The following is a 22,092-nucleotide window of genomic DNA, read 5'->3' as shown; positions in this document are numbered from 1 at the left end:
CGGCATTTTGGGAATTGTAGTTCATGAGCCGCGTTGGATTTTGGGTGCTGTGCGGCGGGGTGGGTGGGTTCAAAATGTCACGGAGGCGTAGCCTCGCTTTTGCTGTTCGGAAGTACAGCAGCGGTTTGGCCAGCGAGGGAGCCCTTTCGAGCAGCGTGAGAGGTTTTTGGAGAGCGGACTGAGGAGGAGGAGGAGGGCGGCAAAGCAATCCTCGCCTCTTCAACTTCGCTCTGTGTGGGGGGGAAAAATGGCGGCCGAGGACGCCCCGCTGCCGTTGTTACAACTACCGCCGTCGCCCCCCAACGAAGAGAGACTCAGGGAAAGCAGGGAGGATGAAGAAGATAAGGAGGCGGCGGAGGAGCTAAGTGAGTAAAAGGGAAGAGACAGGACCCGCTTTACAGGCTGAGGGGTTTTGCCACGAGGAGGAGGGAGAGAAACTGGGTTTTTTTGTTGTTGTTGTTGCCGCCGCCGCCGGCCATTCTTCTCCTTACACCCGCCGCTTGAGAGGAACCTTTTCAGACGGTTAGAAGGCGCCTTCATATGTTAGGCACGTCGGTCAGAGGTTTCCTGATTTCCAAGCGGTGCCTTTCTTTTCTTGGACGACCTGGAGGGGCCTCAGCAGGAACTGATTTGGGGTGGGGGGGCGGGGGGGGGAAAAAACGATGCCGCTGTTTGCAGGGATGCAACGGTTAGCCTCCTTTAAGTGGGTGGGGGGGATAAATGCTGCAGGCCCTCAACCAATTGTTCCTCCTAGAGGACTAGTTGTTGCAAAAATTCTTATTAGAATTTTTAGATTAGAATTAAATTAGAATTCTTGATGAACATATCTTTTCTTTTATGAACACTGAGAGCATATGCACCAAGACAAATTCCTTGTGTGTTCAATCACACTTGGCCAATCAAAAATTCTATTCTATTCTAAAAAAACAAACCAGCCAACCATTTCTTTCATTAGCATTTAATGGCACTAAAGTGTAGGGTGCACAGGATGGCCTTTTCAGGTGGGAAGAGAGGAAAGCAATGGCTTCCGGTTTCTGGTAGAGGAATTATTTCTTCTTTAGCTTGGAAGAAAGTGTTGTCAGGAGGCGCCTATTTCCAGATTTCTCCCTTTTCCCGTTACAGTAAAGCAGTGGTTCTCAACCTTTTCTTCACCACGGATCCCCTTTAAATACCTTTTGTGGCCACAGACCCCACAAGACTTAATTCAAGATTTAAATCATATTTCTTCAAGCCTCCGCAGATCCCCGGCGGTTCGTGGTCCACAGGTTGACAACCACTGCAGTAATGGATAGAACAGGTAAATTGCAATTCATTGGTAGAATTGTATGGTGTATTCCTTCATGCATGATTCTCTGTCAAAAAGAGAATCCGGATAGTGCCAAATGGTATTTATCAGAAGGGACATCTGGCCTGATTAGGAGTGAAGGCCCCTAGGAAAAACCCATCAAACGCCTGCATTTCTGTTCCTCAACTGCAGTCATCAAGTCTAGGAACATTATTGTTCTAGTCTGATGCTTTCTTTCTGGGGAGTTTTGGTGCTCACGATTCTATTGTTTAAACAGATCTTGCCCCTAAGCAAACAAATCCTGTATTAGTAATTCATTTGGGAAGCTTTAGTACTTCATTGTTCGAGCAGTGCCAGATTGAAATCTCCTTATTCAATGTTAGCTGTTTTTCAGTCACTTGCCAATTGACTCATGCAGCACATGGAAGCTAAATCTGGATCCATGGAAACAAAGCTTTGTTAATTAAGCCTTATCTATTCCTCCTCCTTTCACCATATTTCTGAAGTTGAACGTTTGTCTGAATCATTTGTTGAAATGTCTGCGGGCAAAACAAGCTCAGAGAGCATCAAGGACTCCATATTTTATATCCTGTAGTCAAAAAGGGAAAATCATAAAATCACTCTTTTCAAGCTAAATTCCAACTTGCTACGGGTAATCAAAGCCCAAGAAAATGGAAGAATTCTTTATTCAAGCAAAAACTTTTCTAAAGGATTGCTTTTCTGATAGATAGATAGATAGATAGATAGATAGATAGATAGATAGTGTATATATATATATATTTGTTTGTTTTCTGAGGTTTTCACGGGTGTTTGTATGTAGGTCTTTGGTTGTTCGGGTTTTCTCCCGGGTAAAATTGGAAGTGTCTTGGCGACGTTTCAACGAAGTCTCATTCGTCATCTTCAGGCTTCAGCTTCGTGCTTCTGGGAGCAATGTGTGATCGCAGCTGTTTCTTCCTTTTAACTGCTAGTGGGGGGTTGAACTGATTGGGTGGGAGCTTGGCTGTGCTCTGATTCGATGGGGGTTTTTTTGTGCTCTGATTGGATGGGGGGGTGTCCTATTTGGGTGGGGGCTTGGTTGTGCTCAGTTTCAATTTCAATTTCAATTCAAATTCAGTTTCAATTTCAGCACAAAAACCCCCCATCCAATCAGAGCACAGCCAAGCTCCCACCCAATCAGTTCAAACCCCCACTAGCAGTTAAAAGGAAGAAACAGCTGCGATCACACATTGCTCCCAGAAGCACGAAGCTGAAGCCTGAAGATGACGAATGAGACTTCGTCGAAACGTCGCCAAGACACTTCCAATTTTACCCGGGAGAAAACCCGAACAACCAAAGACCCGCGAAAACCTCAGAACACACACACACACACACACACATATTATTTATGTATATATAGTAATATGTTCGTTAAATTCTTTTATCCTTTAGATTTTATTTCTTTCACATAGGTAAGTGGTTTTTATTAGCAAGTTATTATACTTCACATTATTGCATTTGTGCATCTGCCTGTAGTTCATAAAATCAATTTCTATCTACACATTTTCTAAATTTATGTTTTCCTGCTATATGCCTAGAGAAGTACCATGTTTCCCCGAAAATAAGACCCACCCCGAAAAGCCCTAGCATGATTTTTGGGATGGGCCTAATATAAGCCCTACCCCAAAAATAAGCCCTAGTGAAGGGGAAGGGAAGGGCTGCCTCCTGTGCTAGCCATTCCCAAGGGGATGGGAGTGGCTAGCATAGGAGGCAGCCTTTCCCTTCCCCAGTCACCTCATAGAGGCTCGGCCCCTTAAATGCAGTCCTGCAGATCAGCTGAGCCAGCAAGGGCCGTGAGCTGCCTCTAGTTCTGTCTCTCTGGGCACCTGGAGGTGTTTCCTAACCCCAGCCCTGCCTGTGGCACAGGGCAAATTCACAGCCAAGGACCCCTCTATTCCACAGCTCACCTTGTGGCTCTGGAGCAGGCAGCAACCACAGTTTGCCCTCCACCAGGCCTTGAGCTCTGGTTGTGCTCAGGCTGCTGCTACAAGGCAGAAGGCCATGTGGTACGTTGGAATTGGCTCCCCCCCCCCTCACAGACTGCCTGCTGCACCTGCTGCTGCTGGCCTCGCAGGGGCTCTTCACTCTGCTTGCACTGCTGTCAGCAGCGCTCCCGGGTTGCTCCTGCCTCGCATGGGGCAATTCGACCCAGATCTACGACCTCCAGAGCACCTCCCCTGCTGTTGGCCTGTCAGGGCCCCTTTGCCAGTGGTCACACTGCCTTGTGTGAGCTCCGTGGCAGCCCTACAGTGAGAGGAAGGGGGAGATTGCCTCTTTCTCCTTTGTGCTCCAAAACCCCATCTTCCCTGCACTCCTCTCGCTGGAGCAAGACGCGCACTCAGTGTTATCCGCGGAGGCCTCCCAGTGCAATGCTCTGCCGCAGCTTCGGAGCAAACCTCCACCTTCCCTGCACAGGATTCTACGGCTGGAGTTGGGGGGAGCCCTCCACAGATGCACATCCAAAAATTCCACCTCCGTGGCTTTGGGGTCTCCAGCCTTGGAATCCTGAAATAGATTTCATTACTGCTTTAAGGTTTTTCAAGAGAAATAAAACATATATGTACAAATAATTGTATATTCTCATTTTAGCAGAATTGGCAAGCATACTTTTCCTGAACTGAAACTTGTTAAGGGGCACAAAGCCCGAAAAGACTATGCTTCAAATAGAAGAGAATATATGTAGCTCAGCGTTCAACTATGGAGAACTTGGTGTTCTCTTGAGTTTGGTTGTTTGCTTGCAGACATTTTTTCACCCAACTACATAATGTCATCAGTGCAAGTAAGTGTGAGATCTGCTACCTGATTTTACAGATAGTCCTCGATCTTACAGCAGTGCTGAAAATATGACTTATAAATGGTCCTCAAAGTTACCAACATCTCAGCACTCCTGCGGTCACATGAAAAAACATCAACTCCCCTTCCTCACCTAACCTCTCATCTATGCCCTTTTTAGTGTACTACAATCCTAACCCTAACATTTTAGGTTATACTCACTTTGAATGATTTGTCTACACTAGAATACATTACAGATAGTCCTCAACTTACAACTACAATTGAGCCCAAAATTTAGGTTGTTAAGTGAGAAATTTGTTAAGTGAATTTTGCCTCATTTTATGACTTTTCTTGCCACATTTGTTAAGTGAATTACTGCAGATTTATTACTAAGATTAATTTAATCTTAATAACATGGTTGTTAAATGAATCTAGTTTCCTATTGACTTTGTTAGAGGGTCACAAAAGGGGATCACATGACTCCAGGACACTGCAACCATCATAAATGTGAGTCAGTTGTCAAGCATCCAAATATAAATCATGTGACCATGCAATGGTCATAAATGTGAAAAGTGGTCATAAGTCATTTTTTTCAATGCTGTTGTAACTTTGATCACTAAATGAACTGTTGTAAGTCGAGGACTACCTGTATTCCTTTGCCTTTTTTTAAAAAACAGACTTGGGCATTTTATGGCCCACAGGCACATCCAGCCCTTTGGCCATCCCTATCTGGCCTGCAGTGGGGCAGGAGAGGTAATCATGGTGGGGCAGCAGCCCTCCACAACAGTCCCAATTACTCATGTTGCTCCTTGGGAAAATTAATTGCTTAATCCTGTTGCCTTTGGTCTTCAATATTGCACAAGTGTTATTTTTAGTAAATCTGGCACTAGACATGCCAGACTTTCCTTTTCAAATTGTTAGATACAAGTTCAATTATTGTTTGGAAAAAAGCAACTAAATTCTGTGGTACTTATTTTGGTGACAAAATGGGCCTAATTTATCTTTTATCTCATACTTTTTGCATTCCAAATATACTAATTAGAATACTGTAGTAGATTTACACAGAAAATATTGAGGTTAATTAATGTGCATTGTTTTGCCTTACAATCTTGTTTCTTTCTTAATTTCTGTAGATGGGATGGATGTCCCCAAAGAACCTGGTAGCCCTGGGCAAGATACAGAAATCATTAATGAAGATATAAATGCCAAAATGAAAAAATCAGAGCAAAATTCCATTGAAGATCTTAACAGTAATCTACTAGATGCATCATCTAAAACTCCACAAGGTTTGCTAGCATAATACGGAAACCTTTGCTTTTTTGGGGTGATTTACAGGAATTGAGATATTCTGTCCATCTATCTTTTTAAAATTAGTAAAGGCATACAGTTAAAGAGTCTAAAATGAGGCACATCCTCTAATTTGTTATTTTGAACGATATTACACCTTCAGGGAAAAATTGTCACAGAACCTTATAATGTTAGCCAGGCATGTATTAGCTACACTTACTGGTTCCTAAACCCAGTTTAAGTTTATTAAAATACATATGCAATCCCTTAGAGCCACTGCCAAAGTTCAGCAGCATAGAATTCTTCTATGCATCATAAAATTACCCCAAATTTCTAGAAAGGAATCTATGCCACCAGCCAGTCAATGAAACTTAATATGTAATCCCAATACAGTTAGTAATGAGGAAGCCCATTGAATACACAGGGATTTTTCCTTAATGAAGTATATGCACTAAAGTAAATATTCAATTCCAGGCATTCCTAATCACGCTGGGAGATATATAAAAGCAAAATACACTTTTTATTCTTTGTCACTGACAACTGAGCCAAAAATATAGGAAATAGTTAACCTTTTTATAGCTAGAAATCAGAGTTTTAAGATTTACTCTAATTCTATGGAGGAAATTCTTTGCTTTCAGTGCAACCTATGGACATGTATGAATTTACAAATAGCATAAACATTTTTGATACTACAAGTAGTCCTCATTTAACAACTACTCATTGAGTGACCATTCAAACTTGCAAACCAAACACACTCAGTTGGTCAGACAATCCTGAAATGCAGCTGATGAGATCCACAGATATTCCAGTTACAAGCCTTATGTACTATGTAAATATGTTGTCAATGAATGAGCTGTTGTGGAAATTTATTATAAAGTTCTTAATATTTTTTTTAGTCTTTTGGATTTGTTTGGGGAAAGAGTACAACAGTAGTATTACATAGCTGTGATATAATAGGCAAGATGATTAGATGAGCATGGGCCATTATAAAAACAGAGGATTGCTTGAGAAACATAATGCACAAAGACTCCAAACTTTTAGTATTTAATTATGTATAGTGCATATATACATGCACTGTCTTTGCTGGAAAGTAATTTGAATTTTTTATTTTAGAGAAACATATTTCAATTCAGCGGACCCTTGATGATTTAGAAAAACTGGCTGATTTGCAGGAAGGCTGCCTAATTTCCTCTGATTCCAAGAGTGAAGACCAACAACTAGCAGGTATTTAAAATATTTCCAGAAGAAACAATAAATGATGGAAATGCAATGCTTGTGCCATTCAGTTCTTGGGCAAGTACTTTGCTTGGTAGCTATGGAAAACTGAGATAATCTGATGAAACTATGTTACTGATCTTAAAATAGGATCCAAAAAAGAAATCATGCATCAGTGATTGTTATGAGTCTAGCAATATTTGTAAAGAATTACAAAAAGTAATAGTAAAAAAAAAGATTTTTAAGAAAAAAACCCAGAAATATCATTTTACTTATTTAGGGCTATACTTGCAGTTCTATCCTTGTCAGGTCCAAATAAGAAGATGCAATAGAATTAATTTCACAGAGGCTCTGGAGCAAAATTATCCCTAATGGATGGAAAGCATAGAAAGGAACAAAGAAAAGAATGTCTGTTCAGGAGGCAATAATGTGCTACTTTTTTCTAGTAACCTTAGATTATTATCTTAATCATACAAAAAAAATCAAAGATTTCTATTTCTGTCTTGGATTGCAAATATTTCAACACTAGTTCAACTAAACCTTAAACCATGCCTTTTAAAGCAAATAAGTTTCTTAGATAGTTTAGCTATTAATGATTTGTTTAAAAGTTGTTGAGTTGAGATGCAAATACTATTTCTGTATATTGACAGAAATATTAACCTTCAATACTGAAAGATTGGGTTATTGCATATTTTTTTTCTTATTTTGGTTTAATTTAAAATATCAGCTGACAAGAGGTCCTGCCCATTATGTCCTGAAGAGAGGTTCAAAGCTTGCAATAGTCACAAGCTCCATCGCCACCTTCAGAATCTTCATTGGAAAGTATCTGTTGAATTTGAAGGTAAACGTAGCTAAAACACCATTATTAATGCTAATGCAATTAGATGACAACTGTTAGTTTTTCTCTGTAATTAATGTTGTAACTAAACATCATGATTACAAGGGCATTCTTTAATTTATAATAGAGTTCAAGAGAAGAAAAGAGTTGGCTTTTGCCCCAAGGTTTAGGACAATAAGGTTGGAGACCAGGAGATAATATAGATGAATGGATGTAGAAGGTAGATTTTGAGAATAGTTGATGTTGCCTTATTTTTCTTGATTTTTCTTGTATTGCTTTGTGTGTGTGTGTGTGTGTGTGTGTGTGTGTGTGTGTGTGTGTGTGTTGTTGTTAGCTTGGTTGCGTGCCAAAAGATGGATGGCCATATAACTCTTTTAAATAAATATAATTGCAAAAAAACCCAAGAAAAAGAATTATTACTTCTGAATATGAAAAGTGTACTTCATTAATGGAAGAGATAAAATTCAACAAAACTTCAGGACATGTTTTTTTCCCTAGGATATATATTATAAGACCTGCCAGGAAAGATAGACTTAATCATTAATTCAGGTAAAGAATGGAATATTTAGCAATGTGAAGTATTTCCCCTTCTTGGCAAGAAGCTTTTATTTCCTTGATTTACAAAAGAGGAGAACTATCCATCTCACCTAGAATTGTACAGACTTCTCTATTGAATGAGCTGCAAGCTTTTTATGCAATACTTGATAAGAGATTAAATAGCCTTTTAAGGGAATGACTATATCTTGAATGACTGTGAAAAAGAGCTGTGGTTGAAAGATTTTTATGGGGTACGGAAGTTATTATTTAATAAATTGAAATGTCCACTGGCTCCAAGTGACTCAGTAGTTTACAAATTTTTAAATATATTTGAAACAACACATAACAAAAAAGAACAAAGATGACAGAGATAACAAACCCACAAGGGAACAGGGAAAAAGAGGCTTCAGCCACACTGGGTGAAGAGCTAGACTTCAGAGCAAAATACCCAATTTTTGCTCTTGGGTAAGGGTAGTGCTTCTCCATTCAAAGATCTTCCTGGACTTACAGATCCTGTTTGATGACCAGATGGCAGCTGTGGCCAGCAAGGCCATTGCATAGCTTCATCTGGTATTTTGCTTTTTCTCGCTTTCTGTTTTTCTTCTTGATTTTTTCTAAATGCCTACTAAAATGAATTCAACCCTCATCTATGCCATAAAAATGGGAATATGAAATGTACATCTTAGTATCCGAGCAACATAAATGATAAAGACTGTTCAGTTGTGTATCTTATGCTGGTTTCACATGTCCATATAAATTTTATTTTTCTTCAAATCCAGAATAAGATTCCTTAGACAATGTGTGAATTAAAATGTTAGAATGTTTATTAAATATTGTACTAACATATAAATCAAGCCCTAATTCTAATCAGTTTGTCCTTATACATAAATATCTTTAATGTTTTGATTTTTTAAATTAATACTGCTGGCTTTAATTACTAATTTATTTTAATTGTTAATCTATTAATCTGAGTTTTCTACATTTGTCATACTAGAATGAGATAAAAAGAAAGCCCTACTTGAGCTGTCTTTTCTTTTTTCCTCCTACCCCATCAACTATGTTTTCTAAAAAAAAAAAAGTGTCATGAGCTCTTTCCCACATCCTAAAAGAACTTTGCATCATTTCCAAATACTTATAGCTGGAAAGGTATTTTTCTTTAGACCACTTGATTGACCATTTGATGAAGTCTTTAATTGCATTGATGGTATTTATGAGAAAAACCTAGTGTTAAAATAGGTCTCCCACTCATCAGCTTTATATAATTTATATAATTAGGCATTTGCTTTAAAAATATGGATACACAATCCTTGGAGATCATTTGAAGCTCCTCTGCCCCCATTTCATATTATGAAATTTACTAGTCACTAGTGGTTACATTTTATTTCAAAAAGTTAAACAGTTTGACAAGATTCAAGGACCTTGGAATACTCATATCAAATGATCTAAGTGCCAAAGCCCACTGTAACAACATTGCCAAAAAGGCATTAAGAGTTGTAAACCTAATCTTGCGTAGCTTCTTCTCCAGTAAGATTACACTACTAACCAGAGCATACAAAACATTTGCTAGACCAATTCTCGAATACAGCTCATCTGTCTGGAATCCACACTGCATATCGGACATTAATACAATTGAGCGCGTCCAGAAATATTTCAAAAGAAGAGTACTCCACTCCTCTGCTCGCAACAAAATACCTTATGCCACCAGACTTGAAATTCTGGGTTTAGAAAATTTAGAACTACGCCGTCTTCGGTATGACCTGAGCATAGCTCATAAAATCATCTGCTACAATGTCCTTCCTGTCAATGACTACTTCAGCTTCAACCACAACAATACACGAACACACAATAGATTCAAACTTAAAGTGAACCGCTCCAATCTCAATTGCAGAAAATATGACTTCAGTAACAGAGTGGTCAATGCCTGGAATGCACTACCAGATTCCATGGTGTCATCCCAAAATCTCAAAAACTTTAACTTAAGACTGTCTATTGTTGATTTCACCCCATTCCTAAGAGATCAGTAAGGGGCGTGCATAAGAGCACCAGTGTGCCTACCGTCCCTATCCTAATGTTCCCTTTAATTGTATTCATTTTATGTATTCAGTTCATGCTTATACTTATAATATTATTTAATATGTATTCAACAAAATAAATAAATAAACATATAAATAAATAAATAAGATAGAACTTCAGAACATGAATGTATTCAGTGTTGAAAACTAAGTAATCATTTAGAGGTGTCCAATGTCTTTTTTGAATTTCAGGCTACAGAATGTGCATCTGTGACTTGCCATGCCGGCCTGTGAAACCAAATGTTATAGGAGACCAGGTAACAGCTATTCAGCTATGTGAATTGTTGCTATGATCAGTTCCATTTTAGTTATTTATGAATTAAAGGTAAAGGTAAAGGTTCCCCTCGCACATATGTGCTAGAGTCGTTGCCAACTCTAGGGGGCAGTGCTCATCTACGTTTCAAAGCTGAAGAGCCAGCCCTGTCCAAAGACGTCTCCGTGGTCATGTGGCCGGCATGACTCAACGCCAAAGGTGCACGGAACACTGTTACCTTCCCACCAAGGTGGTCCCTATTTTTTCTACTTGCATTTTTATGTGCTTTCGAAACTGCTAGGTTGGCAGAAGCTGGGACAAGTAACAGGAGCTCACCCCGTTACACGGCAGCACTAGGGATTCGAACCGCTGAGCTGCCGACCTTTCGATCGACAAGCTCAACGTCCTAGCCCCTGAGCCACTGCATCCTATCTATTTATGAATTACATTCATCTCAATTTTGAACTTGAATTATCTAGTAAACTGGGGGGGCAATGAGCTTTCCTTTCAGACATTATATTTCTCACCTATATATATTCTGTCCAATGTTCACTATAAAGAATGTTCACTTTACAATATAAACTTTTACCTCAGTTTTGTATCCCTTCATGCATAATAGGTAATAGTGACATGTAAGAAAAGAGGAAGTACATTAAGTTTCTCATATCTTTTTTGTCTTTAAGTACTAGCAAATAACCAGATTGCACCCAGAAAAAAATTGATAATGAATGCAATCCTTTAAACAGATAATGTATTCTTGCTTTACTCATTAGTTTATTGGATACTGAAATTTCCATTTAAACTACTTTGAAAAGCATCTTACCATATATGTAGACTGCATTGCAGTATTCTAGCAGTATCCCTTTTGATTTAAAGAAATGCTGATCTAAACGTTATTATGTTTTTTGAGTTTAATAAATTAAAACCTCAATGTTAATACCTTGGTGAACTAATGATTAAAATATAATTTATCTATGGCTCTTTTTTAAATATAAGACACAGGCACAGTATAACTTTAATAAAAGCATTTATTGAACTTTAAATTTGTATGTGGTATGTGTTATAGATATCCATAAAAATGGGATCGCATTATCACTGTATTATTTGTTCAGCAACGATCAGCCGAAGAAGTGACATGGTAGGACATATTAAACGACATGTAAATAAAGGAGAAACTGAATCAAGGTTTACTTCAAGTAAGTAGTTAACATATCTCTGTTTTTTCTTCATAAAGCTCTCATTATTTTGAACATTCAGTGTCATAGACTGAATAAATTATAAATTTAGAATAGTGAAACTTTATGATTTTATATTTCTGTCTAGGAACTCAGAACATCTTAAAAGGACAAGGTTTCTGTAATTTCTAGGTACAATTTTTATGTATCTTTATTTGACCTTATTTGTTTAAAGAGGGTAAGCTGAGTTATTAACAATGTTACATAGTGAAGTGTTTTATTGTATCTTTGGATTTAGTTGTCTGGGGGAAATAACTTATTCAAGGATCATATTTTGTAGTTTGTTTCCTTCCTCTAGAAAAGCATATGTCTTTAAGTAGTCATTGTTCTTTTTTAATTGTTAAAAAATGTTTTAAAATGTTGATTATTAAATACACTTAAGACATAGTAGTGAACTTGTGGCTCCCAAAAGTTTCTGAATTACAATACCACTGTTGCTGAAGCTGCTGAGAATTGATATTGGAAACAAACAAAATAGTGATATATATCAGGTGGTTTTCATGTGTTCTTAACTACAACTCTTATCAGTTCTAGCTGACATAGTTAATGTAAAACAGTTGTAGGAGATGCCATTAGAAATAATCCCTGACCAAGAGGTTTCCTCTCTTCTGTTCTACATTTTCTATAAAAAGTGTCATATATTTTACCACATGATTAGATCTTTTTTCTAATAAGGATCGCTTTTAAAGATTGTGACCGAATCCAAGCACAGCTTAAATTCTCTTTAATAAGATGGCATAGTGGTGGCATTTCACCATAAAATAGTTTTAAGTATTATCAGAATCCTGTTTTACTTCTTCCAATGTCTCTTTTTAATGCTGCACATATTTCAGTTTGAATTGAATTATCATGGTAGTTTTAAACTTTATACACCATGCAGATACCATCAGTAGGGCCCTTTCATTCATTCATGTCTTTATTAACCAAGGTTAAAGGAGTCAGGAACAATAATCTTAACCAGATAGTTGTTCCTAGAACTATCTCTCTATTCATGTGTACATTTTAGAACTCACTTTCTAGCTTTTAGATAGTCCCAATGTGAAAACTGGTTAGTATCATTTATCAAGTTAGGAGGATAGGATAGATTCTGATCTGTGATTTGTGGAACTTTGAATGATAATCTGAAATGGGCTGTAATATTCTTTCATCTGAAAATAATCCTTAGCCCTTGCTCCTAAATATGAAGTACTGAAGGAAGCGGACACAGATGTACAAGTCCTTCCTAACTATTCAACACCTCAGAAAACCGATTCCTATTTTAACCCCAAAATGAAACTTAACAGGTAAGAAATTATAACATTGGAGAAGAATTATAAATAAATATTGTGAATTTTCTTATTAACAGAAGCCAGTAATTGTATACATTTTTGCTATATGAGGGTTATAAAGGGTTAACGAGAATCTAATAAATTATTAGAAACCCAGTCAGTCAATCAAGAATTCAAGTGAGGTTTGAACTAAAATAATAGCATCTCATCATTAACCAGGACTACAATTAGTTCTCTATTTACAATCATAATTGGGACCAGAATTTCCACTGCTAAGCAAGACAGTTGTTAACCGAGTTGCACCCAATTTTACAATCTTTTTTGCCTGGTTATTAAATGAATCATATTAAAGAATTGAGCTTCCCCCATTGACTTTGCTTCTCAGAAGCCAGCTGGGAAAGTTTTGCAAATCGCGATACCAAGATGCTGCGACCATCATAAATAGATACCAGTTGCCAAGCACCTGAATTTTGATCATATTAATTGCACTATGTCTTAGCATTGTACATGAAGTGGACTATTCTTTACCTAATTCAATTGAAGCCCTACCAAATATCTCAGTACTTTAAATTGGCCAAAACAATAAGAATAATTACAACTATGTTATATATGTTCCATAGTTTATTTTTTTCAGACATTGTCCTTTAAACAAGATACAAAAATATTAAGTGCGTGGTTTACATGTATTTTCAGTATACTTTCTTCTTTTTCTTTTAGACAACTTATAGTTTGTGCTTTAACAGTTCTAACTGAGGAACGGAAACCTTTGGAATGTCTGGATGCATTTGGAGCCACTGGTAGATTGCTGTTATGCATTTTGATTTATAATTTGTAAAGAGAATTTGTATATTTAGGTGCAATCTGAGGGAATAAGTTTTATTAATAGAATTTATTTTTGAATAAAGCTGCTTAGGAATGCACCTTTTTTTAAAGCTTGCCCTGCCATTAAATTTTATGAGTGCATAGATATTTGTAACAGAATTGGAGAAAAGTTGCATTGATTTCATGGGTTTTATTAAATGTACCATTTAGTGACTGCTTTATGTAGCAGTGATTCAGTGATGAGAATGATGAAAAGTAACTTTTTTACCAATCCATACACTTATGAGCTTCATGTGTCTGTAGAGCAAAGAAAACTGAAGTAAGATCATAAGCACAGATCTGGTTTCACTTATTGACCATTTTGCTTAATAACCAAGTTTTGATCCTAATTATGGTAATTAAACAAGGACAACCTGTATATGTATTCTATATAGAGAGGTCACAAGTCTGTAGGCATGCTTTTTGCTGAATTCATTATATATGTATCATCTGCCTTCCAGGTATAATGGGATTACAGTGGGCAAAGCATCTTGGAAATTCAGTAAAAGTCACAATTAATGATTATAATGAAAATTCAGTGACAATGATACGAGAAAATTGTCATTTAAATAAGATGAAAGTTGTGATGAATTTTGAGGAAGATGACTGTGATGAAGCAATTGAAGAAGTGGAAGAAAATTTGCCTACCATTGAGGTGACAAAAATGGATGCCAATGTCATCATGCATTTGAGAGCATTTGATTTTATGTAAGTGTCTAGTCTTACTTCAATTCCACTTTCCCCAACTATGCTTTCCAATAACTAGATGGAAAATAATATAGATATGGAACACAAAAAGATTGATATGTAGATTCAAGGTTTACCTCTTTAAGTCAACCAAAATACATAGTTCACAGGATATTCTATTACGGTTTAGTATTCTGTGAACTAGGTCACAAACTGATTGATTGAAGGACATCAGTGCTTGCTGAATGAATTATAATTATGTTCTGGAATCTTTGATTTGGAAAATTAAGATTGCTTAAAAATATCTCTTAAGAATTATTGTTGCACTTTGGTTTCATGCTGCTTTCTTCTGCCTACAATGTCTGTTAAATCCCAAATTTTAGAAAACTGTTTGCATTCTTCATCTGGGTTCAGATAGTTAATTGGGCTCACTACATACTTTTCTATCTATATAGCTCTGACAATCAGCTTATATTGTCAACATTTTGTTTTACTTTAGATTTGAATAGGCACTAGATTTTTTTAAAAAATGTGACAATATAATACATAAAATTACAACCTTAGGCAGACTGTACTTTTTTTAAAGGAATTCCTATTGAAGTGTATTTTAGTAAGCAAGATACAGATTGTGCATACATTTTCTTATTTGTATAATTTTTACTGTGCTATGTTCTGTCTCCTACATTATACAGTCACCTGGACCCATTTGGATCATCAGTAAACTACTTAGATGCAACTTTCAGAAATATAAGAAATCTTGGAATTGTTTCAGTGACCTCAACAGATACAAGTTCTCTCTATTCAAAGGCGCAGCATGTGGCCCAACGTCATTATGGTTGCAACATTATCAGGACAGAATACTATAAGGAGCTGGCTGCTAGGATGGTACTTGCTGCTGTGGCAAGGTGCAGTTGCATTTCCCGAATAGTTCTTTCAAATTCTAATATTAGATGGCTGTAGTTTTTACCTTGTTGCTTACTCTTATACAAAGGATTAAGCAAAGTTGATTTTTACATCCTGTTTCTCAGTAACCTTCAGCAATTAGATCAAGAATTATTAATGTGTAAACAGAAAACTACTTCAGAGCCTATGTACAAAAGGTTTGATCCACAAAGCTGAATATTGTATTTTTGAGCCTCTACATCCTTTTTACACTCTCTGAATGTGAACAAAAATAGGCAAAAACTGAATTTCTAGTAATTGACGGTTTGCAGGTTTAAGGAATAACTGCAAAAGTTCACCTTACTGAAATAGATTTCTTTCAAGAAAACACATCCAGATCATTACTAAAGAGCCATTTCAATAAAAGGAGAACAAACAATTATGCTACATAAGAATAATCACCAGATAGAATATTCCAGGATTAAGCAGAGTATGAAAATGGTTTCTTAATCAAATTGATTTAGGAAGCCTCAACAGCAACCCATTTTGTATAGATCTTTGAAATGCCAAAAAAATTATTCTGAAATAGCATCCAACTGTTGGCATAAAAAACACTATCATAACAGGGAAGGAACTCTTCTCCAGTTGGGTGCTTGCCCTCTAGGACAACATCTCTCTTTTCATTAAGTGGGTGCACAAGTCAGTTGTACAATATTTTAAAACACCAATTTTTTAATTTTTTTCTTTTAAAATTTTTCTAATTTTTTAAAAAATTAGACAGCTATGATGAGGTCTCCCTGAAATTCAATCAACCTCCACTCTGGTGGGAGCCCTGACTCTTTGCCCAGCTCTTTGCCAAGTGTGATTGAAGTTTTTTTTCTTTTTCTTTGGTTTTACCTGGGCTAGCTATCTTTGTCATCTTTGTTCTTTTTTGTTTTGTCACTTTACATGTTTTTTAAAAATATAATATCTGCTCCCCCTCCCCAAAGTAACTAGGAGTTGGGCAGTATATAAATGTTGGGCAGTATATAAATATATTACTGAAGCAATCAGTGGATTGAGTTTGCTATATTTATCTTGGATGCATTCAGAAATTCGAAAAATTGTCCATTGAAGACAAGCTTCTACATGAAATTAGGAGTAAGGACATTTGGGAAGAGTTAGCCTTTGCTAGATTCTATTCTTAATAGTCTCTCTTTCTACAGAGCTGCTGCTAGATGCAACAAAGGCATTGAAGTTTTGTTTGCTGTGGCTCTTGAACATTTTGTACTAGTACAAGTGAGAGTGTTGAGAGGTCCTTCTTCTGCAGATGATACTGTCAAGAAAATTCGATACCTGATTCACTGTCAATGGTGTGAAGAGAGGATATTCAAAAGAGAAGGCAACATGATAGAAGGTAATCTATTTTCTAATTTCAGCTAGTTCTCAGGGTGGTTCAGTTAATGAAAACAAAATCACCACAGCACCTGCCTATTGTGGTGTTTGTTTGTTCAATAGTAATCTATTCTCAAATTCTGTGCAGATGATTATTTCGGTACAATGCTGATTTAGAACCTAGATGGTAGACCTGCATAAATTTTATTTGTACCCTTCCTCTTTTTGCAACAGAAAGCTCTTAACAATGAGAAATAGCAACAGCATAAATAAGAATAAAATTAATGAGCTAATAATTGAAAACAATATTGAAATTGTTTTCATGAGAAATAAGAACTACTTATTGTATAGGAAGGCTGTAATCATGGACACAATTACTTGGACTTAACTTCAGGTGATATTTGTAAAACATACTAAGTAGGCATATAGAATTGATTAATGATTCCCCAGGACTTGAATTTGCCTGTTCCATGGAGCGCTTCTTAGAGAAAAGCATCTGGCTTAAATTTACTGAAATAAACTAGTATCTCGTAGTGCCATAAGGCAGGTTACAATGATTGGATCAAAATCAAAACCTAAGTTTTTGACTCAAACTTCAGTCTCATTGTTCAAGTGCTAATGCTATTATTACACTTGAACTTCAGCTCTCCATCAAATTTAGGAAGTAGAATCAGAGGAAGTAAGCTGTAATATAAGCTCATGTTTTATGCATGCCTAGAGGGATTAATTCACCCATTTCTGAAATTATAGCGTTTAGTTAAACAGCCAGAACAAATTACTTTTGTAATTATAACGGCTTTTAATTTATTAGCATTTCAATTTCCATAACATTCATAAATTATGTATCACTCAGTCTAGAAGAAATATGTTTTACTGTTTCTTTTTCACAGACAATCCTTATTGGCAGCTTCCATGTGACTGCCATAACCAAATGACTGGGAAGACAGCAGTTGAACTGGGACCGTTGTGGTAAGTATTCTTTTTGAGTCTCTTCTCACTTCAGAATAAGAATGAAAATTAGGTTGAGAAAGATGTGTAATACATTAATAAAATACTCTTACCCATACCTAGGATCTAAAGTGCAATCTCTTTCTTACTTACTTGGAAGTAAATGTAGTTAATGTCTGTTCTAATTAGATAGATGCAAGGTCTTAATCAAGGCTATGAAAAAAAATTGAAATCATTTAACATTTACCTTTTCTTTGTGGATATTGTATTGTATTTGTCATTGTGCAATTAAATATTTATACTGTCCAGTTGCAAAAATAGTCCTTTAGAGGATTATTTTTTCATTGGCTTCAACTGAACACTGCAGTGCATTCTAAATATATGCAATCTATCCATTTTCAGTTACAAGTGGTCCTTGACGTACAACAGTTCATTTAGTGACTGTTCAAAGTTACAATGGCACGGAAAAAAATGACTTATGACCATTTTTCACACTTACAACCGTTGCAGCATCTCTATGTTTTACATTTGGATGCTTAACAACTAGTTCATGTTTATGATGCTGGCAGCCTCCCAGGTTCATGTGATTACCTTTTGTGAACTGGCAAGGAAAGTCAATGGGGAAGCCAACTTCACTTAACAACCGTCTTACTAATTTCACAAATGCAGTGATTCATTTAACAAATTTGACAAGAAGGGTCATAAAATGGGGCAAAACTCATTTAACAAATTTCTTAGCAGCATAAATTCTGGAGTCAATTGTGGTCATAAGTCGAGGACTACCTGTATGCATCTGAACGTTCCTGGTTTTTTTTCTATCGTTAATCCAGATTTTCACCCATGTGCCTCTTTGTTTCTCCTCCATGGCTTCGTCATAGCCCAATAAGGCATTAACACTGAGGTTTAATGAATCTCAAAGAACATTTCTGCTTGGCTGTCTGTTACTATTACATTCTAATTTACTGCTATATCAGAATCAATCTGAAATCAGGCAATTTATTTTTACCTAAAATGTTACCCATTGCACTCCAGAAGAGATTTGTGCTGTTTGAAAAAGTTCTGTGGTTATTGTCAAGGTTCCAGAAAAAACCCCTCTCGGTGGGCACTCCTGTTATTAGAAACAAAAGAGGAAATAAATAAAAACATTTGCTTGATCATTGTAAGGTAAATTTCTGGTTACAGTTTGGATTTTTATAAAAAAAATAAGTACAAACATATATTTCATACATAATTTTGAATATGCATAACTAGAATATAGTTTTCCTAATTAATATGTTCCATCCTTCTTTTTTAAAATTTACTAGGAGAAATAGGCTGAGTACACTTTTTTAATTCAATTCTAGTTTTTGTTTGGAACAATAAAATTTTGTTGTTTGGGAAACAGGCCAAGATTTTTACCTCCACTAATTAACCGTCTGAATGTGTTATTTGCAAAAGAGAAATCCAAATACATTTCAGATTCTTTAAATCCCTTTAAAATCTAGGAAATAAACACTAGCAATATAACCCCATGATATTTTTTCTAAAATAAATACTTTCATTTTAAAATAAATTTCTCAATTACATTCTATGGTTTTGTTGTATTGTAGGTCAGGATCCCTCTTCAATACAGGATTTCTTAGAAGAATGCTGTTTGAAGCAGTTCAGTATGGCTTAGAAGACATCCAGGCACTTCTAAAAACACTGATCTGCGAGGCAGAATGCACAACATTGAAACAGTTTTCAATTCATGCTCCTAGCAGTCAGAGTAAACAAGGTGAGAAGGCATGATGATGGTAAAAAAACGTTTAGTAATTTTTACTAAATTTTAAAAAGTCCAATTTAATATATAAAACCAACAAGGGGCTGTAAATCAAGCTTGTGTTCTGGTTGTTGTTGACTTCCTTTGTGAAGAAGAAAAATAAATTTGTGGTGTTAATTCTTGCAAAAAGGTAAAACATCATGAAGTGGTATGTTATTGAGTAGGAATAGAAATCAAAATAAAACTTTATTTGGACAAGTGTGATTAGACATACAAGGAATTTGTCTCTTGTGCATAAGCTTTCAGTGTACATGCAAAATAATAATCATATTAATGATACCAATAATAGAAGATAGTAGAAAAGATTAGAAGTAATACAGCTATACTGCATGGTAAATAGACAGAAGACAGTACTTTGGCAGGGTGATGGCACAAGGGAAAAAGTGATCTCTGTGTTGGATTGTTTTGGCATGCAATGTCCTGTATCGGTGTCCTGAAGGGAGGAATTGAAACAGCTTATGTCCAGGATGTGAGGGGTCTGTAGGTATTTTCTCAACCCTCCTTATTGAGTAGTAAGATGTGTAGGTTAGGGATTTGATTTCAAAAGTGCTTTGAACTGCATGCGAAATAGCACTTCCATGCAGCTCTTTAAAATGGCAACTTTTAATGATCGTAACAGTACTAGGTCTTGGCATATAGCAGAGAATAACTTGCCCTTCAGAAGTCAGAAGACTTACTTTTTATTATATAATTCCAGAATTAAAAAATGGATTTCCCTGTTTCTTTAATATTAGAGAGATTCTGTGTACTTTCAGCTGCAGTTTCATTTACAAAGAACAATTTTAAATAGCTACAATGGCCTTATCAGAACAGTGATACATAGCATTAGCAAAGTCTAATTTACTGCATTTTTTATCCAAATGAAAATGCAATAATTATGTCAAAATATATTCAATACCAGCCCACAAATACTCAGTATGAGCTGCTTAAATTAGTGCATACTGTTCTAAGCAACAGTCCTTTAACTATAAAGGTAATATTTCAGTTATTTAGTGTGTTTTTCTAACTCAACCTTTTCATCTTACCATGTTTCCCCGAAAATAAGACCCTGTCTCGTATTTTTTTGAACCCTGAATTAATCGCTTGGCCTTATTGCCATGTGCTCAAAAGCCTGATTGGGCTTATTATCAGGGGATGTCTTATTTTGGGGGAAAACAGGGTATCAAATGTATACTTGTTCTCATAATGACTGAATTATCATTGTTTTCCTTACATTTTAGAAGAATGTGGTGTATTTATTAAGACATCAGATCCTGCAGCTGATTACTACATCGTGCATGGTAGGTAGTTATCAATCTAAAATAATATCCGGAAACAGGAATAATTATCTAGGATATTCTAGTTTAGAAAGTCAGTGAAACAAGAAAAACTTTCACTGAACAATAACACTGGAATAGCATCCTTAATTTTGGTTTGCACAAGATATCCATCCATGAAACCACCTCTCTATGAAACAAACGTTTTGTGACTTTTCAGCTCATTTATCAATCCAGGCAGATCATGCAATGCTGCTGCATACCTCTCCAGCCCATCCATCCCTCTCCTCCATTTTCCTAGTTCTTTGTCTTTTCTGGGCTACCTACTCTCATCCAGAACAATTCTGCCAGAAAATCTGTCTGGACCAACATATTCTTCAGCTTACACATTGAGTAGTAATTGCTGGCTGAAGCACGCACTTACATGTTTTGCACATTCTATATTTCATACACCATTTCCCTTGCTAAGCAAATATTAAGATATTAAAAAGTTCTGAAACTTGATCTCTGTTGCAGAGAAAAGGAAAAGTGTTGACATGAACCAAAATGGAGCAAAGCGCCAGAAGTTAGAAAGTAATGCTGAGCATCCTGCTTTTTATTATAATGTCCACAGGCACAGCATTAAAGGAATGAACATGCCAAAGTAAGTGCAATTTTAAAACATCTCAGTGGTGTAAATACAGAAACTCAGGTCCTAGCCTCTCCCACTGGGTATCTGGGAGCCAATCATATTCTCTGCTACCTGTCAGGGTTGAAATTGTGGGGGAAATAGGAAGAGCAAGCACTAAAGGCACTTACCTTATGCCTATACTTTTCCCCCCAGGTTAAATAAGTTCTTGCACTCTCTGTTTGAAGCTGGATATCGTGTAAGCCGAACTCATTTTGACCCTATGGGTGTCCGCACCAATGCCTCGTTGATGCAGTTTAAATCTATCCTTGTAAAGTACAGCCTTCCTACATATACAGGAGGACAAGCAGATGGCTCTTTTCAGGCAATTGAGGATGTCCAAGCAGGAACCGAAGGTGACTTTGCAGAAGAGAGCATTTGAAAGGGTCCCTCTGGGACCTGCTGTTTTATTGAAGATTTACGTTGAGAACACCTACTGAGCCCTACGTCTCAATTTTTGTGACTGTTTGACTATTTTAACATTTCAAATTTTTCAAGAAAAAAAAGTGATGAGGAATCACAAATGTATAGTTAATTTCCCAGCTCAGCAGGAAACTTTTTCATGTAATGCTTGCATTTAAACTTGGTAAACACCGTTTTTCCTGACTTGTAATTTTTTGTTCAGGTGTATATATTTAAGATAATGTGGAATTGAAAGACGTTAAGCGTGTGTAAGCACAGCTAGTACCTACCAATAAAGTGTTTTCATTTGTTTTGAGTCTCAAGTCATTAGTGGCTTTCAAATACGATTTGGAGGGATAAGAGGAAGGAGGTTGGCAAGCCTAACCTAGGGATTATATTTAAGAATCTAGGCCCTG

The 22,092-nt window shown here is 36.5% G+C and overlaps 1 protein-coding gene and 1 long non-coding RNA gene across 3 annotated transcripts; one reads left to right on the top strand and one right to left on the bottom strand.

The window, feature by feature from the left end:
- The first annotated feature begins 82 nt into the window (after window positions 1-82).
- On the top strand, window positions 83-21,987 carry TRMT1L (tRNA methyltransferase 1 like). Of its 2 annotated transcripts, XM_058174417.1 has the most exons (16): window positions 83-365; window positions 5,227-5,379; window positions 6,494-6,604; window positions 7,323-7,436; window positions 10,235-10,299; window positions 11,362-11,491; window positions 12,696-12,813; window positions 13,516-13,595; window positions 14,121-14,367; window positions 15,039-15,251; window positions 16,434-16,624; window positions 17,493-17,571; window positions 19,140-19,306; window positions 20,572-20,631; window positions 21,124-21,250; window positions 21,431-21,987. In XM_058174417.1, the coding sequence occupies exons 1-16, from the start codon at window positions 248-250 to the stop codon at window positions 21,654-21,656; spliced, it is 2,199 nt and encodes a 732-aa protein (XP_058030400.1). In that variant the 5' UTR covers window positions 83-247; the 3' UTR covers window positions 21,657-21,987. The 2 variants fall into 2 exon arrangements, with proteins under 2 accessions (XP_058030400.1, XP_058030401.1); XM_058174418.1 differs by lacking the exon at window positions 7,323-7,436.
- LOC131193950 (uncharacterized) lies at window positions 16,586-19,270 on the bottom strand. The gene is made up of 3 exons (XR_009154070.1): window positions 19,115-19,270; window positions 18,557-18,658; window positions 16,586-17,599 (listed from the first exon to the last, which is right to left on the bottom strand). It is a non-coding gene; the product is annotated as an uncharacterized LOC131193950 (long non-coding RNA).
- Window positions 21,988-22,092: the final 105 nt, after the last annotated feature.

This window comes from Ahaetulla prasina, chromosome 3 (genome assembly GCF_028640845.1).
Source record: "Ahaetulla prasina isolate Xishuangbanna chromosome 3, ASM2864084v1, whole genome shotgun sequence".
Lineage (NCBI taxonomy): Eukaryota > Metazoa > Chordata > Lepidosauria > Squamata > Colubridae > Ahaetulla > Ahaetulla prasina.
Note: the sequence above shows the minus strand (reverse complement) of the source record. Positions and strands in the feature narration are given on the sequence as shown.